General features: G+C 42.7%; 1 protein-coding gene across 1 annotated transcript; it reads right to left on the bottom strand.

The window, feature by feature from the left end:
• Nucleotides 1–275: 275 nt before the first annotated feature.
• LOC311329570 (lactase/phlorizin hydrolase-like) lies at nt 276–21,472 on the bottom strand (the record flags this gene model as incomplete). The annotated part of the gene is made up of 20 exons (XM_084461445.1): nt 276–466; nt 688–924; nt 1,269–1,492; nt 2,285–2,416; nt 3,589–3,695; nt 3,891–4,093; nt 4,642–4,840; nt 4,984–5,274; nt 5,829–6,097; nt 6,427–7,980; nt 8,095–8,743; nt 9,533–10,205; nt 10,298–10,382; nt 10,799–10,811; nt 11,144–11,276; nt 13,275–13,473; nt 15,289–15,373; nt 15,752–15,835; nt 16,654–16,703; nt 20,938–21,472. 20 exons carry the CDS (start codon nt 21,470–21,472, stop codon nt 276–278), a joined length of 5,913 nt encoding a protein of 1,970 aa, XP_084317571.1.
• Between the last annotated feature and the right edge of the window lie 411 nt (nt 21,473–21,883).

Raw genomic sequence — 21,883 nt, 5'->3', positions numbered from 1 at the left:
GGGAGTGTGTTGCTTCTTAATTGTAATGCGTAGCATACAACATAAAGACAATTAAAGAACTTTCAAATAAAAGCATTTGCAAATATGGTAATTTTTGTCAGGTGCGGCAAGCACCAATATATTTATATGGATACTAACATACCTGTTGGATTGAATGTACATATTAAGCAAAAGCTAAAATGAGTTGCTCAAGTCATTCAATTGGAGATAGTTCTACTTGATCATGATTATGAACTTCTTTTTGGTCTTCAGGAAGCAATAGGACACTACTTGGTCTACATGTAGGTTTGAGAAAACTTTTTTTTGGTCTTGAGGAAGCAATAAGACATGACGATGGCTGAGATGACAGTCACTATGAGAAGGGAGAAGATGGTATAGAGACCGGCTTCAGCGTCTTCAGGTGAGAGTTGCATACCCAGGAAATTAACATCGCTCTCTGTAGGGGGTGTGGTGGGTACACTCGTACCTGTAGCAAGAGAAGGTATGGTGTGGTAGGTACATGAACATGAGAATGAAAAAGAGGAGAACATGAATTGACTGGTCAGGAGAAATATACAATAAAAGCAAAGCAGCAGCTTTTCAGGCAACATGATGCTAGTGTGACAAACTGTACAGGTAGCATGTAATAATTACACCTTTCATAAATAACATTTTTCATAATGAAGACAATGAAATGAAAAACATTACCTTCGGGGTCAGGGTTCAAACACTCGTGAGGGCCCTCTGCTGGGTCAGGGAAGCCGTTGCAGGTGATGATGGTGGCATAGCGAGCAACAGAGCTCTTTGCTATGCGGGGAAGGTTGGGGTCGGAGCGATTCACGTGGAACAGTCCAAATCTTTCTGAAAATCCTGTAGCCCACTCTAGATTGTCCATCAAAGACCAGGCAGTATATCCTCGGATATCAACAGCATCCAGCAGATATGCTGAAATAAATTCATTTGTTTAATTGTTGAATTGTAGCTTAAGATGATATAAAGATAAAATAAACTTTATTAATCCCCAGGGGTAAATTTTGGGCATTACAGCTTAAGGAATATTTTCCTGTGAGGGAAAAGACATCTCACATAGCCAGACCTTTCTCTACACTTTGTTTTGTGCTATTCCAGTGCTGGAGAAATGTCTGGGTACCCGATTATCATTCTGAGATGAGGGAAAAAACACATTTCTTTAAACTAATCACTAAGTGTCTTGGTTGGTGTGTTAGACTGTAGTAGATAACCTACAGTATGTTATCAGTGAATGGATAAGGTCATGATGTGTTTCGTACCTTTGAGGACTTGATTGATGTAGCTTTCGTAGTAGTGGACTCTATGGATGTCGTTGAGGTCCACAGGGCCTCGCTCCGAGATGCCGTTCTCTGTGATAATGATGGGAGGGTCTCCATACTCTTCCTTAATGAAGTTAAGGATTTTACGGAATCCAAACGGAGAGACTTTCAGCCAGGACGAGCCTGAATCCAACCAGGTGCGGTCAGCAATAGTTCCTGCGCCCCTGTATGAGAAGATTTTTATTTTTATTTTTATGAAACCTTTATTTAACCAGATGACCTCATTGAGATATTGAATCTCTTTTCCAAGAGGGACCAGGCCAAGAGGGCAGCACAAGGACACAGGCAGACGCTCAATACACAAAGACAGACATAATATATAATAACAAGACATTAAAAGCAAGTTTGGGCGGGTACAGATACTGAATTAAAAGCAATGGCAATTTCCAATACTTTCACATTCTAAGTCCTTTAATATCGATATGAAAGCATCATAACTGATCACTTCTTGTAATTGTAAGTCTTTCTGGAGAGTATTCCAGCCAGAGGGGGCAGCGTACTTAAACGCTTTTTTGCCCAGCTCAGTACGAACACGCGGAACATTCAATTGCAAAGTGTCCTATGAGTGGAGGCTATAATGTTCCTGTTTTCTGAGGAGGTAAATACACAGATAGGTAGGGGCCAGACCAAGGAGAGTTTTGTATATAATGTTCCTGTTTTCTGAGGAGGTAAATACACAGATAGGTAGGGACCAGACAAAGGTGAGTTTTGTATATAAAGCTCAACCAGTGGGTACACCTGCATACATACAAGGATGGCCAGTCCACTTTTACATGCAATGTGCAATGATGAGTAAGATGTGACAAGAGAATACATGCAGTGACAAATCTCAAGGCACAGTGATACAGAAGAAGATGACAGATTAACCATGCACCCATACATTACTATGAGTTTGGGTGTAATGACAGTGTGAAAAACATGTTTACATGTTTAACATCTTAGACTTCCATTCTCACCTATCAGCATCATAATGCTGCAGAGTGCCATAGTCCACAGGAAATGCAAGGACAGTGGTGTAATGGTTGAACCCAAAGTAATCATATGTGCCTTTGATCCTCTTGATCTGTTCAGGGGTAAACACAGGAAGCCTGTAAAAAAAAAAAAAAAGGCATTTTACATTAACCATTTCAACCACAGGGTTGAAATATCTTTCTCAGTAATTTCACGTGAAATCGAGAGTTTAACATGTTTTTGAATAATTTTTCAAGATGCCCATCCACATCCATTGTATGACCAAAACGGTGGTAGAGCAATTATCAAATTTCTCAAAAATGCTAACTTTGTCAATGTTTTGAATGTTGTTTCTGCTTTCAACAGACACTTTGCTGCTGCTGGACACCTTTTTGAATCTGAAGCCTGTCATTTTTCCCGTTATGAAAATACTCAGCCCCTAGCCAATCTAAACTCTATAGACCCATCTTTTTCGAATTATTCTTATAATTCCCAATTTCATTTAGATCCTGTCCTATTAAACACAGTCCTGGAATCTCTTCACGCAATTGATCCTAAGAAATCAACTGGTGAAAATAAACTACAGCCTTTTTTCTCCATCTCTCTGCTCCCCTGATTGCTGAGCAGATAACACATATCTTTAATCTCTACCTACTGTCAGGTGTTATCCCTGCTGTCTGGAAAATGGCTCATGTTGTCCCTCTGCATAAGGGTGCTGATAGTAGTGACCCAAATAATTATACACCGATTTCTAAATTGTCTTGTTTCTACTGTCACTGTTTCTACTGTCACTTTGGTTTTGAATGATATTGTCATTCAAAGTTGATCTCGAGTTGATCCTTGAGTTTAAATAAAGGTGATAATAACTTTGCTGGCACAGAGCAAACTCTCAAAAATCCAGAATAGCAGAAAATCTACTATAGCAGAAGTGATTTTATAACAGCTAGGGGGGTTTTAGGCATTCCGCTTCGCGTCGTGCCTAATAACGCCCCCTAGCTGTTATAAAATCACACACGGCCTCTCATGGTTTATTGCTTAATTTTAGACTCACAAGTCTGAAATATTAGTAGTAGCATGTCTTGCAGCACATTTTTTCATTGTTCATCAAAAAAAGGTGGATATCCATTTTAGATAAATCATGAGATAATATTCTTAGGAGATCAATATGATAACTACAGAAGAGTATTCAAAGTATTATGGTAGAATGTGCTCTGATTTTACTCATTTTGCCCCAGCAAAACAGAGCCTATGAGGTATGATGATGATAATCATCAATGGCTACACATGTACTGAAAAGGATTTTGCCTACCGAGATGTAGCTAAACCAGCGGCGAGGCTTCTGTCTCGAATGATTGTCTTCATTGTGTCACTATAATCTCCATTGAATATAGGGTGGGCAAACCAGCCAATGTAGAACTGCAACAGAAGAAAAACATGAAGTGACAGCAATTCTAATTAACAACAAAAGTTTTAGAACAAGAGAACTTCAGTGAAATAATGTGCTTGTCACTTGACACCATTTCTGCTGCCATTATTGTGTTGTTGGAATATGTTGCAAATTGTTATGTACTGAATTAATATTAAAACTCCTACATTACTGTATACCAGTACCTGTACAACACGCCGTGCTGCGTCCACATCTTCTTGCTTGTGTGGGTTTCGAGGCTCTGACCAATCAGAGTTGATGGTGATGGAGATAACTCCGCTCTGCTTGTCTCGGTACGTGTCGTTGTACAGGTGCCAGGCCTCAGCGTGGGCCTTGATGAGGTTGTGGCCCACAATGTAGGGCAGTGTGCCCGGTCTGAAACTTATGCCTGTTCATAGATAGAATTATAAATCTGATACTTGTACTGTTTCTTATAAATGATAGGAAACTAACTTTTCACACAAATTAATTTTTACAACGTGTTGCTAATATGCTTAATGGGACACGCTGTGGATTTTAACATTTTGCTTGTTTTGCAGCTCCTGGGAGTGTAGCAGAAGGATGCAAAATATTCGGACTCTATTCCAGACACTGTACCCCGGTTAGCATTAGCCGCCTTGCTAGTTAAAGTAGGCTATCTTCATCTTTTTGCTAACCGGAGCCAATTGAGATTCTCCAAAGTGTCTGGAAAAGAGTTAGAATAGTCTGCATCCCTCTGCCCATACACTCCCAGTAAGTGCAAAAACTAACAAAAAGCTAAATGTTAAAAAATCTTGGCATGTCCCTTTAAGCTCTTGGAACCTGCATGTGAATGTCATTAGCTTATAGCTTATCAAGGTCATTGCAGTATGTCAAAGAAAGTATCTCCATGTCAATCAATAAAAAGGTGCCAAGTTGAAAACGAATCACAAATATTGAAACTGTCAAGTAGGCTACCAGGGGCAGCAGCTCCGTAGCCGTGGCCAACATTGGCTACATTGTAGGGTTCATTGATGGTGATCCAGAACTTCACTTTGGGTCCCAGGCGACTGAACATGAAGTCGGCATATTCTTTAAACCTGTCGACGATGGTGTCATTCTCCCAGCCTCCGAGGTCCTGCAGCGCTTGAGGAAGGTCCCAGTGGTAGAGAGTTACCTGAATAGAGTTTGTGAAGGGGGAGTGAGGTGAGGGGATCTTAGAATTTTGGTTTGTCTTGAAGTCATACACCAACCGATACATAATTTGATAGATCTGATTTTAATTTTAAATATGTGCATAATCACATTTGTATAACTCACATGAGGTTGAATGTTGGCATTCAGCAGAGCGTCCACCAGTCTGTGGTAGTAGTTGAGGCCGGCCTCATTGATGTGTTTGTTGGTGCCATCTGGCATCACCCTGGACCAGGATATGGAAAAGCGGTAGTGGGTCACCTTCAGCATCTTTAGTATAGTGATGTCCTCTTCAATTTTGTTGTAACTATCACAGGCAATGTCCCCTGTGTCATCATTGAAGACTCTCAGAGGAGTGTGGGCAAACTTGTCCCAGATACTAAGGCCTTTTCCATCCTCTCTCCATCCCCCCTCAATCTAGAAAGGGAATAGAGATGAATTCATTGATATATTGAATATTGTTGAAAGGGAACATTTTCATGGGCTATGACAATCAGAAGGAAAATGTTACACACTTAAAGGTGGTACACCCCCCCCCCCCCACACACACACACACACACACACACACACATACAGTATATCTATATTAGCAAATTAACCAGGTTCAGGGTTGAAGTGAATACACATCAAAGTATTACCTTACGGTAGGTAAGATTGGAGATATTGCATGTTCAGTTCTCATCAAACTGTTTACAACATATGCAATATAATCTACACTGGCACTATTTCATGCTTTATGGCATGTTCCAATTTGCAAAGTTTATCTCTTTAGATTATCTCGCATGAAGAACCTTTGACACAGCACTCCTTTTGTAAGCGATCAGGCCAGGAAAACTCAACATACAATAATATCATTAACAATCACTACAGCCATTATAAGCTCCTCTACAGTCGATCATTACAGGGCAGAGTAGGTATATCACTGAGCCGTGAATCAGGTCTATCCCAACAGGATCTGAAGGTATAGTAACCTGGTAAGAGGCTGTTGCTGTACTCCAGATGAAGTCCTTGCGAAAGTGTCCATACATTGGTTTCTCATCCTCAGGTCGGGGGAAGCCATTATCCTTCATGACTTGATAATAGTAGTGCGCTGACCGTTTGGGCGTCCTAGGACGGCTTGGTTGGGTGAAGTCCACATGGTGGAGCCCAAAACCTACAGTGTACCCACTGAGCCACTCGAAAGAATCCATCAAAGATGCAGCAATGTATCCTTTCACCTTCACACTATCCAGGTCATAAGCTATTGAGACACAAGAGCATGCATACTTTCACTTAGGAAGATGAAATGTGCTGTGTAGGCTACCCTATGAAGTTCTGTGGTACAGTAGTTTTCTGCATACAAATAATGAGAACTATTAACACGATTTACAAAAAGGTTGCCATTTCTAAATGTTTCAAATGTTTCACTCAACCCTCAAATTAAAGCTGACAGTCTGCACCTAAACGCCATTCATACGCTATAATTTTTAACTGGAGCAGTACAGGGCCTAAGTAACAAGGTATTTTTGGAACTAACTGTATTATATGTACATTATATTGCAATACACTGTTATGCCATCTCAAGCTTACCTTTGAGAGCCTCGTCAATATAGGTTTTAATGTAAAATATTCTGGCAGTGTCATCCACAGTGGTCTTAGTTTCTGTAGCAACTCCATTCTCAGTTATGTAAATCTCTGGATCTCCATACTCTTCTTTGATCCAGTTGAGAAGCCTTCGTAAGCCCCATGCTGCCGCCCCCTGGTTAGCGATGGCAGTTGTGGGGCCTTCTCCCTCCTCCTCCTCTCTTAAGTCCCTATCATAGTCGTAGGATGGAGGGGAGAGCCTAGCAGTTGCATGGTGCATTATCTTTGTTGTGTATGTGTTGATACAGAAGACATCAGCAGTACCCTGGATGGAGACCTTCTCCTCTGCGGTAAAGGAAGGAAGCCTGGATGCTGTCAGACCCTGAAGCTCACTCTTGTTACCCACCTGCCACTTCATTGCGTCAGGATAGTCACCATTCTTGAAGATGGGATGTGCAAACCATCCCAGCTGGAACTGAAGGGCTCGGTCAGCAGCGACTACTTCTCGTGGCGCATTGATATCTTTGGGCTCTGCCCAGTCAGCATTAAGGGCAATGGACACCAGGCCTCCTTGTGATTTGCGGTATTTCTCAACATATGTGTGGTAGACCTTGGCATGTGCTTTAAGAAGGTTATGAGCAATTCTGTATGGTGTGAAACCAGGACTTTTTTCATTTGGTGGGAACTGACCAAGTCCATATCCTGACCATGCAATTGTATAGGGCTGGTTGAAGGTCAACCAAAACTTCACTCGGTCCCCAAAGGTGGCAAAGCAGAAGTCACAGAAGTCATTGAAGATGTCAATCATCCGCATGTCTTCCCAGCCATAAAATGTTTGCAAGGCTTGAGGGAGGTCCCAGTGGTAGAGCGTTACCATTGGGGTGATGTTAAAAGCTAAGAGACCATTGATTAGCTTGTTATAGTAGTCGATTCCTTTCTGGTTCAGGGAAGTGTGCTGCCCATTAGGAAAGATTCTGGACCAGGATAGAGAGAATCTGTAGGACTTTACTTTCAGAGCCCGAAGCATGTACAGGTCCTCCTCTAACCGGTGGTAGCTGTCACAGGTCACATCACCTGTAGCATTCCCAGGAATTTTACCAGGCTTCTGGGTGAAAGTATCCCAAATACTTGGACCCTTCCCATCCGCATTCCAGCCACCTTCAATCTGGTAGGCTGAGGATGCTACTCCCCAATGGAATCCCTCTGGGAAGGTACCATAGTGATAGAGTTTCCTCTCAAAGTTGGACTGGCGTGAGAACTTTTCCCAAACGACCTTAGATTTTGATGGAACTTCCGATGGCGGCAAAGAGGGCCCCTGCAAAGTGATGTGAAACATTGACCCTTGTGAAGGATTACTGTCTCTTATAGCACCAAACCCATTTCTCTTGATAACCTGAAAGTAGAAATAGGCAGACTGCTTTGGGGTTCTAGGTCTGTTAGGGTCTTCGAAATCAACAAGGTGCAATCCAAATCTTTCACTGTATCCCTGTGGCCCCTCAAAACCATCCAAGAGCGACTGCACTGTGAACCGCTGCACGTTGATTCCGTCCACATGAATGGCTAAAACACAGAAGCAAATTGCATTTTAGAGCCTCTAGATTCTCTTTATACAGTACAGCAACATGGTGTGGAAGATTACTGGGTGTTGTGCAGTATGGGGTTAATTATTTTAACCTTTCAGTGCCTCGTTGATGTAGTTCTTCAAGTATTCTATTCGGTGGGTGTCATTGAGAGTGTCTCCACTGTACCCTGTGGGCATCCCGTTTCCTGTTATATAAACAGGAACCTTTGTTACTTTCAGATACTCTTCTGAGACATAATTAAGTAACCGACGTAGACCCCATGGTACGGGACGGATCCAGTCAGAAACTGTAGCAGACCACGAGGGATCCATATGAGCCTGGAAGTCTCCCACTGCTTGTGGTCCAGGGAAGCAGCCACCAGCACTGTTGTTGACTAGTCTGGAGGTATAATGGTTCAGCCCCAAGAAATCAGCCGTTCCACGGATCCGCTGGCTTTCTGTAGCAGTGAAGACAGGCAGTCTGGCAGGTTCAAGAAATGGACATTCTTGCCTTTTCTGCTCAATCTGATTCTTAAGCAATGCAGGATAGTCCCCATTCACAAATATGGGATGGGCAAACCAACCCAGCATGAACTGCAAGTAACGATCAGCAGCTGCAATATCTTCACGTTGGGTCGAGTTCAGAGGTTCAGCCCAATCAGAGTTCAGGGCAATGCCTACTTTTCCACCCTGCTGCTTCCGGTACTTATCATTGTAAATATGCCAGGCTTCAGCATGGGACTTCAGCATGTTGTGAGTCACCTGTTTGGGAACCATATAAAATGTGTTAAAATCTTTAATTCACAGCATGATTAACAGTATTGTGTAGTGCCATCATCACTGCAAATCATATAGGCTACTCCTGCCGCTAGGTGAAAAGGTTTCTGGTATCAGTTTCGACAGTGACTAGTTTATTCTGGAGCCCTGGCATCTACTTCTAGTTCTTTTCTGATAAATTTCTCATGAAAGAAAAATAATGTATAGCCAATGGTCTGAAATATCCTTGTTTTTTCCGACAGCCTCTGCTCTGATTTTGATTGTACATAACCTCTTACACATCCAGTTGCCTCCCGCATGCTTAGAAGAGGTTTTATTTGAATTGAACATGTTGAAAACATTCTGCACTACCAGATGAGGAATAAGCTGCTTATTCTATCAATGTTTGTTTATGGTGTTAACCAAGACTGTGTGTTTGGGCGGCACGCAGCTCAGGAGGTAGAGCGGCCGGCTGGGGATCGCAAGGTTCTCGGTTCGATGCCCGAAGGTTGCATGTGTGTGTTGTGTGCTATGTTGCCGTTTACAGTGTGTTACATGTGTGTCACCGTGTGGCTGATTAAAGACCGCCCCCAACCCCCCCTCGAGTCCTATAATTATTTACTACTACTACATCTATTTAGCATAAAGTGATGTACACTATTAATTATAATAATTATAATAATATGAGAATGCACTTTCAGTTTTTATTTATGTATGCATAAATAGTTCATCTCAATGAAATCTTGAGGATCTTGACGATCATTGGGAGAGTGTGTACAGTTGCTGCTCCCTCACCTGGTAAGAAGCAACCACGTAGTCCTTCATTCCAGGTGGATGCTCACCAGTTCCATACCCAGCATGGCTCACCACCCAGGGGCTGCTGAAAGTGTTCCAGGTCTTAACTCTATCTCCAAACCTGGAGAAGCAGAAGTCAGCATAGTTTTTGAAGGCTTTTATAATAGAGGCATTGGTCCATCCTCCATAGTCTTGGAGTGCCTGGGGAAGATCCCAGTGGTGTAAGGTGACAGCTGGTTCTATGCCAGACTCAAGTAGAGCATCGATGAGCCTGTCATAATAAAGAGCCCCTTTCTCAGAATGGCTCCCCCAGTGGCCAGAGGGGGAAATGCGGGCCCAGGAGATGGAGAACTGGTAGGTGTTTACGAGGAGACCTCTGAGTAGGTAGACGTCATACTCCACCTTATGGTAACTGTCACAGGCCAGGTCAGCGGTCTGATTCTCAAAGACTTCGTTCTCATGGCCAAAACGGTCCCAAATTGTCTGGCCTTTTTTATCTTCTAACCAGCCACCCTCAACCTTGAAGGACTCACTGGAAGTGGCCCACTGGAAGCCCGTAGGAAAGGACTCATTCAGGAAACTGTCTCGCTCTGTTGGGCTTTGCGTTCCAAATTTATCCCACACACTCTGGTAGCTTTTCCTTGGGGCTGCATCTTCAACACCACCTGAAAGACTATTTGTGGAAGAAATGCATAAGATGTGTTTAAGGAATATTTTTAAAGAGGTATGAGTAGTAGAGAAACAGTCAAACAGTGAAACTGTTACCTGTTGGTGATATCCACCATGTCTAGTTCTCCGAACAAGTCCACCATGGTACATCCCAAAATAGGGAGATTCTGGTTTCTCAGAGCTGAAATCATTTTAGAACACCCATGTGGACTATGTTAAAATGCTATACAAGATTGTGTCAAAAATACATAAAGATACACTATTTGTCTGATATATATATATATAGATATATATACTATCAGTGCTGACTGACAACTTTCCAAACCCTGAGACACCTTCTCTTTTTTTTGTGTAAAGAACGATTAGAGGTCAGGTGTATTGATGGCGCCCAGTAAATTTGACAATATTCATCCGATGCATCAACTTCCCCTGATCTCTGTGTACTTACATTATCTAAACAGATAAGCAATTTAATTATCATTGGATTCAGGGATTCACTGATCACTGATGTTTTGTTTGTCATATGTACATGATACAGGTACCATGCATAATTAAATGTTAACTTTAGGTCATCACTTAACGTCAAAAAGTGCTCACCATAACCCCAGTTCTATAAGTGGAGCGGAGACCCACAGTAATGGTTTACCCTATCGTAGCTGGCTATGCCCACTGAAAAAGAAAAACAATGTGCACAACTGCAGCCAATCAGAGTACTGGTGCTACTATACAAGCACACTGCAACCAGTGTTTGTCTGTTTGCAGTCTTTTGTCCCAAAAGGTACAACTTTCAGCGACTTACTAGGTCAGCAAGGACCAAGCCCTGTGTGGCTCCACTCATAGAACTGGGTCACGGTGCGTAACCATCGTTCTATTTCGTGAAGCTCTGCCCCACAGGACTCCGCTCCTAATGGTATAGGTGGAGCAAACATTCGCCAGATGTACTCCGCTGCTGAACCCATTTCCAAAGACACAGGCCAGCATGGCAAGGGCCAAGAACTCCAAAGTAACATAAGCATATCCCCAAAGAATCCCCAGAAGGCTCTGGCCCACCCCACCACACTCCGCCAGCTGAGGGCTAGGATAAGAGGTGAGCTGAGGGAGGACTAAGCGGCGGTTACGCACTGTAACTCTAACCTACCAGTACCTCACCTCATAAGCCACTTATCGCAAGAGAATGGACTGCTGCATAACAATGAACAGAACATCTCCATTCCTCTATGTGCCCAGCATAGATGTGGCCAAGGGAGTGGACAGCACATCCGAGAGGGAGTAGCTGACAAAAGGCGACGCCCAAGCCACAGCTGCACAAATGTCTGCCACCGGTACTCCACTAAAGAGGGCAACCAAGGTTGACGGCTCTCATGGAGTGCACCCAGTGACATTCCCAGGCAGGGAACATCCCGCCAACCCATGGTGATGCCCTCGCAAGGCCAATGGGAGAGTTGCTGTCGATAGCGGCGGTCCCACCTTACCAGGGTAAGCATCCTCCACAATTCCGTGGGGTGGGGGAAAGAAAGCTTGCAGCCTGAAAGCCTAAGTGTAAGTGTGTAGTGTACTAAGCATAAGTGCTCTTAACCACCTTCGGAACGAAGGAAGGGTTAGGCTGCAATACAGCCTTGCTCGTATCACCAGTGATGACAAGGCACCCAGGCTGTGTCGACAGTGCGCAAAGATCACTGACCTGCTTGCCCAACATCAAAGTGAGGAGCAAAGCAGCCACTGGGGAGCAGTGGCCTTACGTACAGGGCGGATGCACTGTACTACTCACAGAAAGCGTCTATCCAGAGGGTATGAATAGAGATAGAGGCCTCTGCGAGACAATTCTCCACCGTTCAGTAACCAAGCCATCAGAGGCTGGCCCAGCACCGGGGGTGCACAAATTGACCGTCCCCTCCTGGGACAGCGCATCTGGCCAATGCGGGATGAGCCAGGTCAATAGATGCGCACCCAGCACCATAGCTCCACCTCCAAGCTGTGTAGGGCCGGTGAGCGAACCCATCCATGTCAGATGATGCAGGACACCGCAGTCTGCGACCGCACTAGCACATCGCAATCTCGTAAAAGGTGGGCGACGTGGCGTAGAACAAGCAATACCGTCTCAAGCTCCAGGAGGTTGAAATTGCATCACTGCCGTACACTCAAGCACCCCCTGCGCCTTCAACACATGCGAGCTGGCTAAGTCTCGGCTGGGCCAGCTAGCAAAGCTAGAGGCTAAAGGGTGGCGAGTTGTAGCACTAATTTCTGGGGGTGGAGAGGTAGCTAGAGCGGTAGTCTTACCGCCACCGTCCTAGCCCTCATGTGCTGTGCAACCCTCCAGCTAGGCTACACGTTAGGGGGTAAGGTAAAAGTGGAGCTGCTGTCTGAGCGTCTGTGACAATCATTCCCGGTTGTGCTGAGGTAGCCAGAGTGACAGTAAAACCGCCAGAGCCCTAGCTACATTCCATACAACCGAGCAGCAGGGTCTTGCATTCCCCGCTTTCAAGGGAATAGGCAAGACCGCTGCTGAAGGCGAGATCACGGGAGCGGTGAAATATCTGGAGCGACGGTTCTCTCAAAAAACCTTGTAGTCCCAGTCTTCACACGCCCGTACTAGAACAGCTATGCACCGTACTCTCCGAAAAGGCGGATGGGCGAAGCCACTGTGTGAGGGGCTGGCAGGCGAGCGCCGGTTTTGGGATGCAAAGATAAGCCTTCTAAACCTTGCTTGTAACCCAAGCCTCAGCCTAATTCACTGACAAAATTCCCAGTTTACACGATGTTGCAGTTGGTAATTTCTCTCGCCTTCGAGGAAGTAGAAGCTACTGCTCTCACGCAAGGTACCAAAACACGAAACCTCATAATGGGACCAGTCAGGACAGCACCGAACTACTAGATCCTGCCATAACTTAATCTTGGGAGAGAGGCCGCTGCCCTGCCGAGATTGGCACTATAGCTGAGCTTAGCATTGCGATTGAAGGGGCTATGGCTGCCGCTTGTGCTCCCAGCATGTAGCTCTTCTCAGCAAGAGCCATCATGGTCTTGTCCTCGGTCGCCCGTGTCAGTGTTTTTCGAGCCGAAGCCCAGGTGACCGCACCGGGAACCCAGACAGCTGCGATGGTAGGTCCCAACGGTGTGACTGGAACCTCCAGGCACAGTGCAGATCTCTCCAGGATTCTCAGAAGCGTGCACCGACAGGGCGTCTTCGAGTGGTGGAGGATGTTTGGCAAAGAATTGAGCCAAGTGCATCCTCTCAGCTGCATGCAAACTGGGCAGGCGGGAATGGGTGCGAGATGCTGCAGTCACAGACAGGCGAAGCAGTGATCTTGGCCATTGCCTTCATCCAGGTCACGCAGCAGCAGAGATCTTGAAGTTGAGCGGTCAGCCGGGGCAAGGAAGCCACCGGCGCCATCGTCTTCTGGGTGAACTTGCTCATCTTCTCTTGTTCTTCTCTTCAGTCTTTGTGTTGAGCTGAAGGTTTTTTAGAAGAGAAACGCTGGTTGCAGCGTGCTTATATAGTAGCATCTGTACTCTGATTGGCTGCAGGTGCGCACTGTTTTTCTTTTTCAGTGGGCGTAAACCATTAGAGCCATGTGGGGTGTAGCGCTACGGAATAGAACCTGATCAAGTGAGTTCACCATCTTGATGTGATTTTAACAATGGAAACAAATCCTTACTTCTAAGTTTGTTATATTAGGATTTGTCACCAGGATTGTATTTCATTTTCATTTCAAACCTTTATTTATACTTGTGAAGCACTAAAGTCTCCCTCATTTAGTGATGACGAGTTTACACAGACACACAAATCAAATCAACAAAACAAATGCAATGTACAATAATAATAATAAATAATAATAATCAAAAACAGTTACAGGTTGAAGTACATAGGTCTAGAGCCATGGACTTAAACTCTGTGACTGACGGAAGGACCTCAAGCTTTAGAGTCTGTTGTAACATATTCAAAGTATAAGGAGCATCATGGAAAAAAGCAGCCCTTCCAAGTTCAGAATGCACTCGAGGAACCCTGACAACAAGCTTATCATTAGATCTGTTCTGGCAGGTGCCAAGGCTCCAGTCCAACAGAGACAAGATGTAAAGTGGAAGTTTACCAATAATGGCTTTGGAAATAAACAAATACCAGTGATAGTTGCACCTTAGAGAAAGAGATGGCTATGATAAAGAACACAGTGGTGAGTGTCATATCTATCAACCGTAATAAATCTTAGGGCAGAGTGGTAGACAGGGTCCAAGGGTTTCAAGGTTGTCATAGATGCATGTCTATAGATAGTGTCACCATAGTCTAATACTGAACAGCTTGAACAATTCTCTTCCTACTGAACATAGGAAAGCTAGAATGGTTTCTGTACAGGAAGCCAATTTTCTGCTGCAGTTTAGAGGCTAGATTATCTTCATGAAACTTGAAAGAGAGTTTACCATCCAACCACAAACCAAGATATTTGTACTCTGTGACTCTCTCAATATGTAGGCCATTAGTAGTTGAAAGGTAGAGTCGATCATAATCAATAGTCCTGGCTCTAGAGAACAACATAAACTTAGATTTGCTAGATTTGGCTTCCTGAACAGTATCCGCAATACAGTAGACAACAGTATAATCAGCATATAAATGAACATGACAGCCAGTTAGTGTAAAGACAATATATTAATATAGATGGTGAAAAGAACAGGACCCAACACCGATCCCTGGGGCACACCTTTAGCTAGAGGCAGGAAATCAGATTGAATGTTACCCGATTTCACACACTGACACCTTGATGACAGGTAATCCTGAAACCAGTCACAAGCATCTCTATCCAAACCAATACTAGTCAGTTTAAAAGCAACTGGTGATCGACCGTATCAAATGCTTTTGAGAGATCTACAAAGAGGACAGCACAGTGTTTCCTGTTGTCTCATGCTGAGATTATGTCATTAGTGACCAGCGTGACAGCTGAAATAGTGCTATGATTAGCTCTAAATCCAGACTGGTGAGGACTTAAAACATGTATAGCTACAATCCTGGTAACTCAAAGGTCTGCATAACATTGCCTAGAATTTGTTACAGAATCTGACTGCTCATCACATGGATTATTTCAAAAATGTATTAGATTTACCTTGTAGAACAGGCTGAAGTTGGTCGAAGGAACAACCTCTGATATTCATATTGTCAATCAGAATAGGCATCTGCCCACTGGACCTCTAGAACACAATATTGGAATCACAATTATCATGAACTACTGTGTGGAATAGGCACTGGCCCCAACGAGCACTGCACTATTTAACCACATATAATGTGTTACGTAACATATACAGTATCCTAGATATGCATTAAATACACAATGCCTAGAAATGTGTAGTTAGCCTACAGCATTTACTAGCTCAAAAATCGAGAATGGATTGGATTTATAGTTTCATTTGTATGTGAACATGTGTTGAATATGTGATGTACTCTCTATATTATCTGAGGTGACACAAAGTGAAGCATAGAATGCACTGGAATATACTGGCAGTAAAACACTCATTGCTTTATTGTAGGGTTTTAATAGATTAGAGAGGCTATAGAAGAGAAATGGTTACCTGTAGCCTCGCCAGCTCCTCACCCAGCTGTGATTCAGAGTTGCAGTCATATTCCATTTGCACCGAAAGGAAATCTAGGGAATTCTACATTGAAATACAACAAACTGTAAGCACAGACTTGACATGCGAATGCCAAAATATACCATAACTGCATAACTTTCAGGAGTTAGTGATAGCCTACCAGTTTGTCATTGTTACAAAATAAATATGGGTTACACCGCACACACCACGAAAGAAGACATACTATGTAAATGTTAAGGCTATTTTCTTTTAATGGCACAGATTTAAAAAATAATAATAATAAAAATAAATAAAAAATCCCCAAAAAATCAAGCCAATGTATTTGACCTGTGCCTTAATCAGGTTTGCTCTCTCAAGAGAACCAGGACAGGGCTTCATAGTAAAGAACACGGTTCACGTAACTTACTTCACCTGAAGTTATCACACTAACCCCATAATCCTGTTTCGTAGTATAGACCAGTCCTGCTTGGTTTATCGCTGATGGGCGAACACAGATTATTTTGATAGTTCTGGACAAATTCCATTGCCTGGACTATTCACTTCCCTTTAGGTGGTGAAGTAAGTAAGACACAATGGCACAGACACAGAAGTAAGTAAGACACAATTTATCTGGACATCTACACGTTTGATTGTGTTCCCCTTCCCCCGTGTTGCTACCTTGTCATGGTGAGAAGGCTTGTGTGCCTCCATGACCATGAAGGCTATACCGGCGGGGGGTTCACCCCCCAGCAGGTTCAACCAAGCTGGCCAGGTTTCAGGGTAGAGGCCAGACGAAAAGCAACACCTGGCCCTCCAGATTGGGGATTGGGCGTGATGCAAACAACTCCACCGTGGAAAAAGACACAAAATGTTACAGAAACTACGACAAATGCTACAATTACCATGGGCCCCGTAGTAGACTTGAGCCACATCTTTGGCAGTATGACCACTCCTAGAGAAAGCCCTCAACGGGAAGCTAGGAGTGCGATAGCCTACTTGGGCCCAAAACAAAGGTCAGTCTAGGAACATGGAACGTGCGCACCATGTATGAGATGTCCAAACCTGCCCAGGTCACTAGTGAGATGAAAAGGTACAGGCTGGATATTTTGAGAATCAGTGAATGAAGATGGACTGGTTCTGGACGCCAAACAACCAGTGAAGGATCGGTTGTCCTCTACTCAGGGCATGAAGATAAGCACATACACGGCATGGTTCTCATAGTCTCCAAAGAAAAGGCAAAAACCTTGGTAGAGTGGGAACCTGTGAGTGACAGAATGATCAGGGCTTTCTTCAATTCCAAACATTGTAAACTGACCACCATACAATGTTATGCACTAACAAATGAAGCTGAGAGAGAGATATTGTTACTGATCATAGGTGACATAAATCCCAAGGTTGTAGCCGGTAATGACAGCTGCGACAGAGCTATAGGGAGACATGGTGTGTGGAAAAACAACGGTGAGCGCCTTGTTGACTTCTGCCTTGAAAAGCAGAAAAAACACAAAAACTGCGTAGTTGGTGGTACCATCTTCCCACATAAGACCATACACAAACTCACTTGGAGGTCACCGTTTGGACTTACAACTAACCAGACTGATCACATCCTAATCATGGGAAGTGGTACTGGTCCCTCCAAGATGTTAGAGTTTGCCGTGGTGCAGATTAAAATCAAGTCATATCATTGGATGGCCTATAAAATGACCTGTTACCAATCTGAGTCTGTATTTAGATTCAACTGCACTGGATAATATACGCATTCAATTCAATATGGTTATTGCAGAGATGTCATAACGGTTATTAGCACAGATATCTGACATATCTGAGCGAGCGAGCCACCGCGCCAGGGCATGCTTCACCCATCAGCGCAAAAATGGAAAGACCTTACCTGGTGCTGGTGTACTGACCCATATTTTATTTGCAACAACATATACAGTATCTGTCAGGTGTCATCTGTGTTTCAGTCATACCATAATGGTTGCTTCACTTTGGGAAAGAATGGGAACATCGCTTGCTCTTAGTTCCATTGATACACGTCCCCCTGAGAGAAAAGCACAGGCAAGGTAAACACATCTGCATGAAGAGGGTTGAGGTGAGGGCTGTAGGGGAGGGGAGCACAGCATGGTTGCGTATAGTGGAGCGGATAACGTCAGTGAGAGGAACTGTGCAAATTATGATACAAGCATGACATTTGGTGTGTTTGTTCTCCAGAGGTTTCTGATGAAATCGGCTGATAGAAAATCCAAGATGGCTGCCATTTTTCAAGATGGCCGTGAAATTGGCCTCCAAAAGTAGATGTTTTTCATAGAAATGTGTGTAGTTGGTTCATTTGAATGATCTTGGTGTTGATTCCTATGTTGTCAAGCCTGGTGGTTTGGATTTACCAGATTTTATGTAGAGCCTGACCGATTTATCAGTCGGCTTCGACCGCTATTGGCCTATCAAAGATATATCTGTATCGTTTTAGTGCACACGGCACAACTGCGTGTCACATTTTTATTTACGCTGGCATAGCCTACACTCCAGACACAGAAGGGGGGCAGCCCTTTATGGGCCATTCCAGAATTGGAGTCCCAGCCATGAAATGTCATATAATATAAACAAAAAATATTAAAACATGACATTGTTATGTAATTTATACTTGTCCTGAGACCAAACATAAATATAGTAAAATTATATATATATTTATATATATATAGTAAAATTATTCCGAAATGTTTTTTAAAATACCTAATAACCCTCATGTACCCTCCAAAACAGCATTTTGCTCTTGTCCCGCCTTCTTGTTGATCAACTTGCATGTCAAATATAACATTAAAAAAATGTTTTAAATTTAATTTTCTTGCTATTATTTTCTTGATCTCTATTATTATTATTATTATTATTATTATTCAACATATTTTTAATAGTTGTAATAATAAACTTAAGTTGTGTCCCACAATATGCATGCAACCCTGTTACTTACACCTATCCTAGCCTAGCAGAGGAAGAGAAAAAACTGTGAGTTACATGTCACACAGGAAATTACATCATCAAGACATTAGGTAAAGAAATGGCAAGACCAAAGGTAAGTCCTCTCTTCAACTTTTCATATTTTTCAAATCTTTTCAGCCTTGATTGACTGTCACTCTAACTAATGCAACCCTGTTACTCATATTATTTAAAAAAAAAAAAAAAAAATCATATAACTATGTTTGACCTCGACCTTGTTGCTAACAAACAATCCCTGAACTCAGCTAGCATCTGTTCCTGAGATAAAAGCTAACATTAGCATGGATTTGCAACCCTGTTAGCATCATTTGGGTAACAGGGTTGCATAAAATTAAATGTATATAATCCCATTTTATTTGAAATGAGTGAGTATTCATGGTGAATGTGACTTTCTTTACTTAATGGTATAAGGATTTACTGAAAAATATTTTAAAATATACTGTTTTCAGGTTCCTGAGTTTTGGTAACAGGGTTGCGCCAAGTATAGCACACACATAAAACCTCTCATAAAAAGTGTACCTTTGATGCCTGAGCTAGACCAATCACATTTTTAATGTTTTTTTGCCTGTTTTTCTTAAATACACAACAGAAAATTGTAAAAAATAAATGGTCAGTTTTTCAAAAGTGTAGATGCCTAATTGTCCTCCAATTCTGGAATATCCCAGTGAGCCGCTGGTCACCTTAGCACTGATAGAACACCGGCGCGGAGAAATGCACTTCTGGTGTGAACATGCAGGCTCCTACTCGTGAGAATTTACACTTTGCGTAGGCAAAATTTTAAATAAGAAGCATGTCTTGATAGTGCTGATTGTTCATATTGTTCTGATAATTATAGTATAACATTGAAGTATGAAAGGCTAGTGTAGCCTACATTGTTTTATTGATGAGAGGAAATACAAACAATGAGAAAGCCTATTCATTTATAAAGTATTTAACATATGAGGCCAAAATGTTTTCAATATGTGCATAAAACTAAGTTGTGATTTATCAAACATATAGCTCTTCAAAATGGCTGGTTTACCTAGGCCTATTTAAAATAACGAGGTGGTGGAGAAATGGCAGTAAAAATTGTCAGGAACGTTCATTTAGGCACAAATTCGCTCTTCTCACGATAAGGACTAGATAAGGAATATCGTGAATTGGGTCGCAATGGTTTGTCATTTTAAAAAAGTGGGTACCCAGACAAAAAGTTTGGGAAACCCAGGCAGATTTGACCAAGAAGCCCTAGAGAACAACCAAGCCAAATCTCATGCTTGTATCATAATTTGCACAATGTTTCATCCACTAGTAGGAGACTTCTCTTGTTGTTTTCGTCTGTACTTTAATGTTTTGTATTTTTTGTTTTGTGTAGGACCCCAGGAAGATCAGATGTACACTATTACTTCTGATGGGGATCCCTTAATAAACTAAAACTAGAGGAGAGCCATGATAGTTTGGAATTAATGGCCAGACAATATTTAGTGAGATTTCAGTCATTTTGAGATTTTAGTAATCTAAGAGGAAATTGTCTTAGGAAGCAAAACCAGACTGACGGTCAGTGGTTGGTTGAACAATTATTCAATACAAAAATATGATGATAGATTTGTGGGGCCCTGTGGGTTCCAAGGACAAGGAAAAAGTGTTTGCCTTTATTGAGCTATCAAATCAAATCAAACTTTATTTATAGAGCGCATTTCATACACAGAGGCAACACAATGCGCTTGGCTTATTTACTGAGAACTCTGTAGTAAGAAATGTGATGTGATGTCATGAATGTGTGTCTGCATTAGTTTAAAGATGCTTTATGATAATTCAATTCTGTGGTTTACGAAACATGTTTCCCCCAGCTCCTGACCTTAGCAATGTCATGGTGTTGACCACACTTGACTAGAGATAATCTCTTTAGATAATCACAACAATATGATGGTACAATTGTAGCAATCATGAATGACTGTGTAGAAGGTGAAGGTTGTGAGATAAATATATTGGTTGTATTACGTGTATAAATGCATTTTTACTGCACATTTCTCAATTGCACAGGTGTTTGATAGATAACGAGCTTTAAAGTGGTGAATGGACTGTAGATATAAAGACATAAATACTGATATTTCATGAAAGTAATTGTATGAGACCTGAAATAAAACTGCAACATCATTGTTGAGAGTTGGCATGAAACAGAAGTGAACTCTTCCTCAGTTACAGTATCAGTCAGACCTTACCTTTACCAGGAAACAGGCGATGGTAAAGATGGTAGATTTTGACATGGGCATCAAATGCATTTTGTAGTGGAGATGAAGTGTCTGAGGGCTGCCGTGCACTCTCTAGGTCTTCAAGGTGGCTCAACGTTACCCATGTTCGAGCTAGTTCACCAAACGTCAAGAAAACAAACTCAGCATACTGCTCAAAGACTTCTGTTAGTCCAGGACTCTCCCAACCTCCATACTTGGATCTGAGAGCCTCTGGTACAGCAGAGCGATGCAAAACCACCAGGGACTGGAGGCCTGAATCCACCAGCTGTTCCAGCAGCGTCCGGTAGCAGTTCACCACAGCCTGGTTGGGCTGGCTGGGAAGGCCCGTGGGCAGGAGGTGAGCCCAGGAGAGGGGCACTTTGAAGTGAGTGATGCCTCTGCTCCGGAGGTCCAGGAAGTAGTCTCTGGTGTCTGCTGGTAGGGGATGACTGCAGTCGAAGGCATCATTCAGTTTGTTGTCCAAATCCCTCCCTAACTGTTTGGTCAGGGGTCCTGCCAGTAGCATAACGTTCTGTTGTTCACCCTCCTCTTGACACCGGGAGCCATAGATACACAGCAGGTAAAGAGACAGAACCTGCAATAGGCACTGCATCCTGGCTATGTAAGGTGAAGTGTGAATACAGCACACAGCTTTAAGAGCAATATTTAAGAGCAAAGTTGTCCTCTTGAACTCATATCTTTACAGTACATAAACTTAGCAGATAACGGTGTGTCAATCACAGCAGGGTTTTATTGTAGTTGGGATGATAATGGTCTGTTGATTCTAGGGAGATTTTAGACTTCAAACTCTGATATGGGTGCATTACTTTATTTTAAAGCAATTGCATACATTTGTCACCCTTTACAGCCTAGATTTAAAATGGATTAAATGTAACTTTTTACAATAATTTCATCAAATATTTACACATTAAAACCT

Source organism: Borostomias antarcticus (assembly GCF_949987555.1).
Source record: "Borostomias antarcticus genome assembly, chromosome: 2".
Taxonomy (NCBI): domain Eukaryota; kingdom Metazoa; phylum Chordata; class Actinopteri; order Stomiiformes; family Stomiidae; genus Borostomias; species Borostomias antarcticus.
This window is presented reverse-complemented; position numbering and strand designations above follow the sequence as displayed.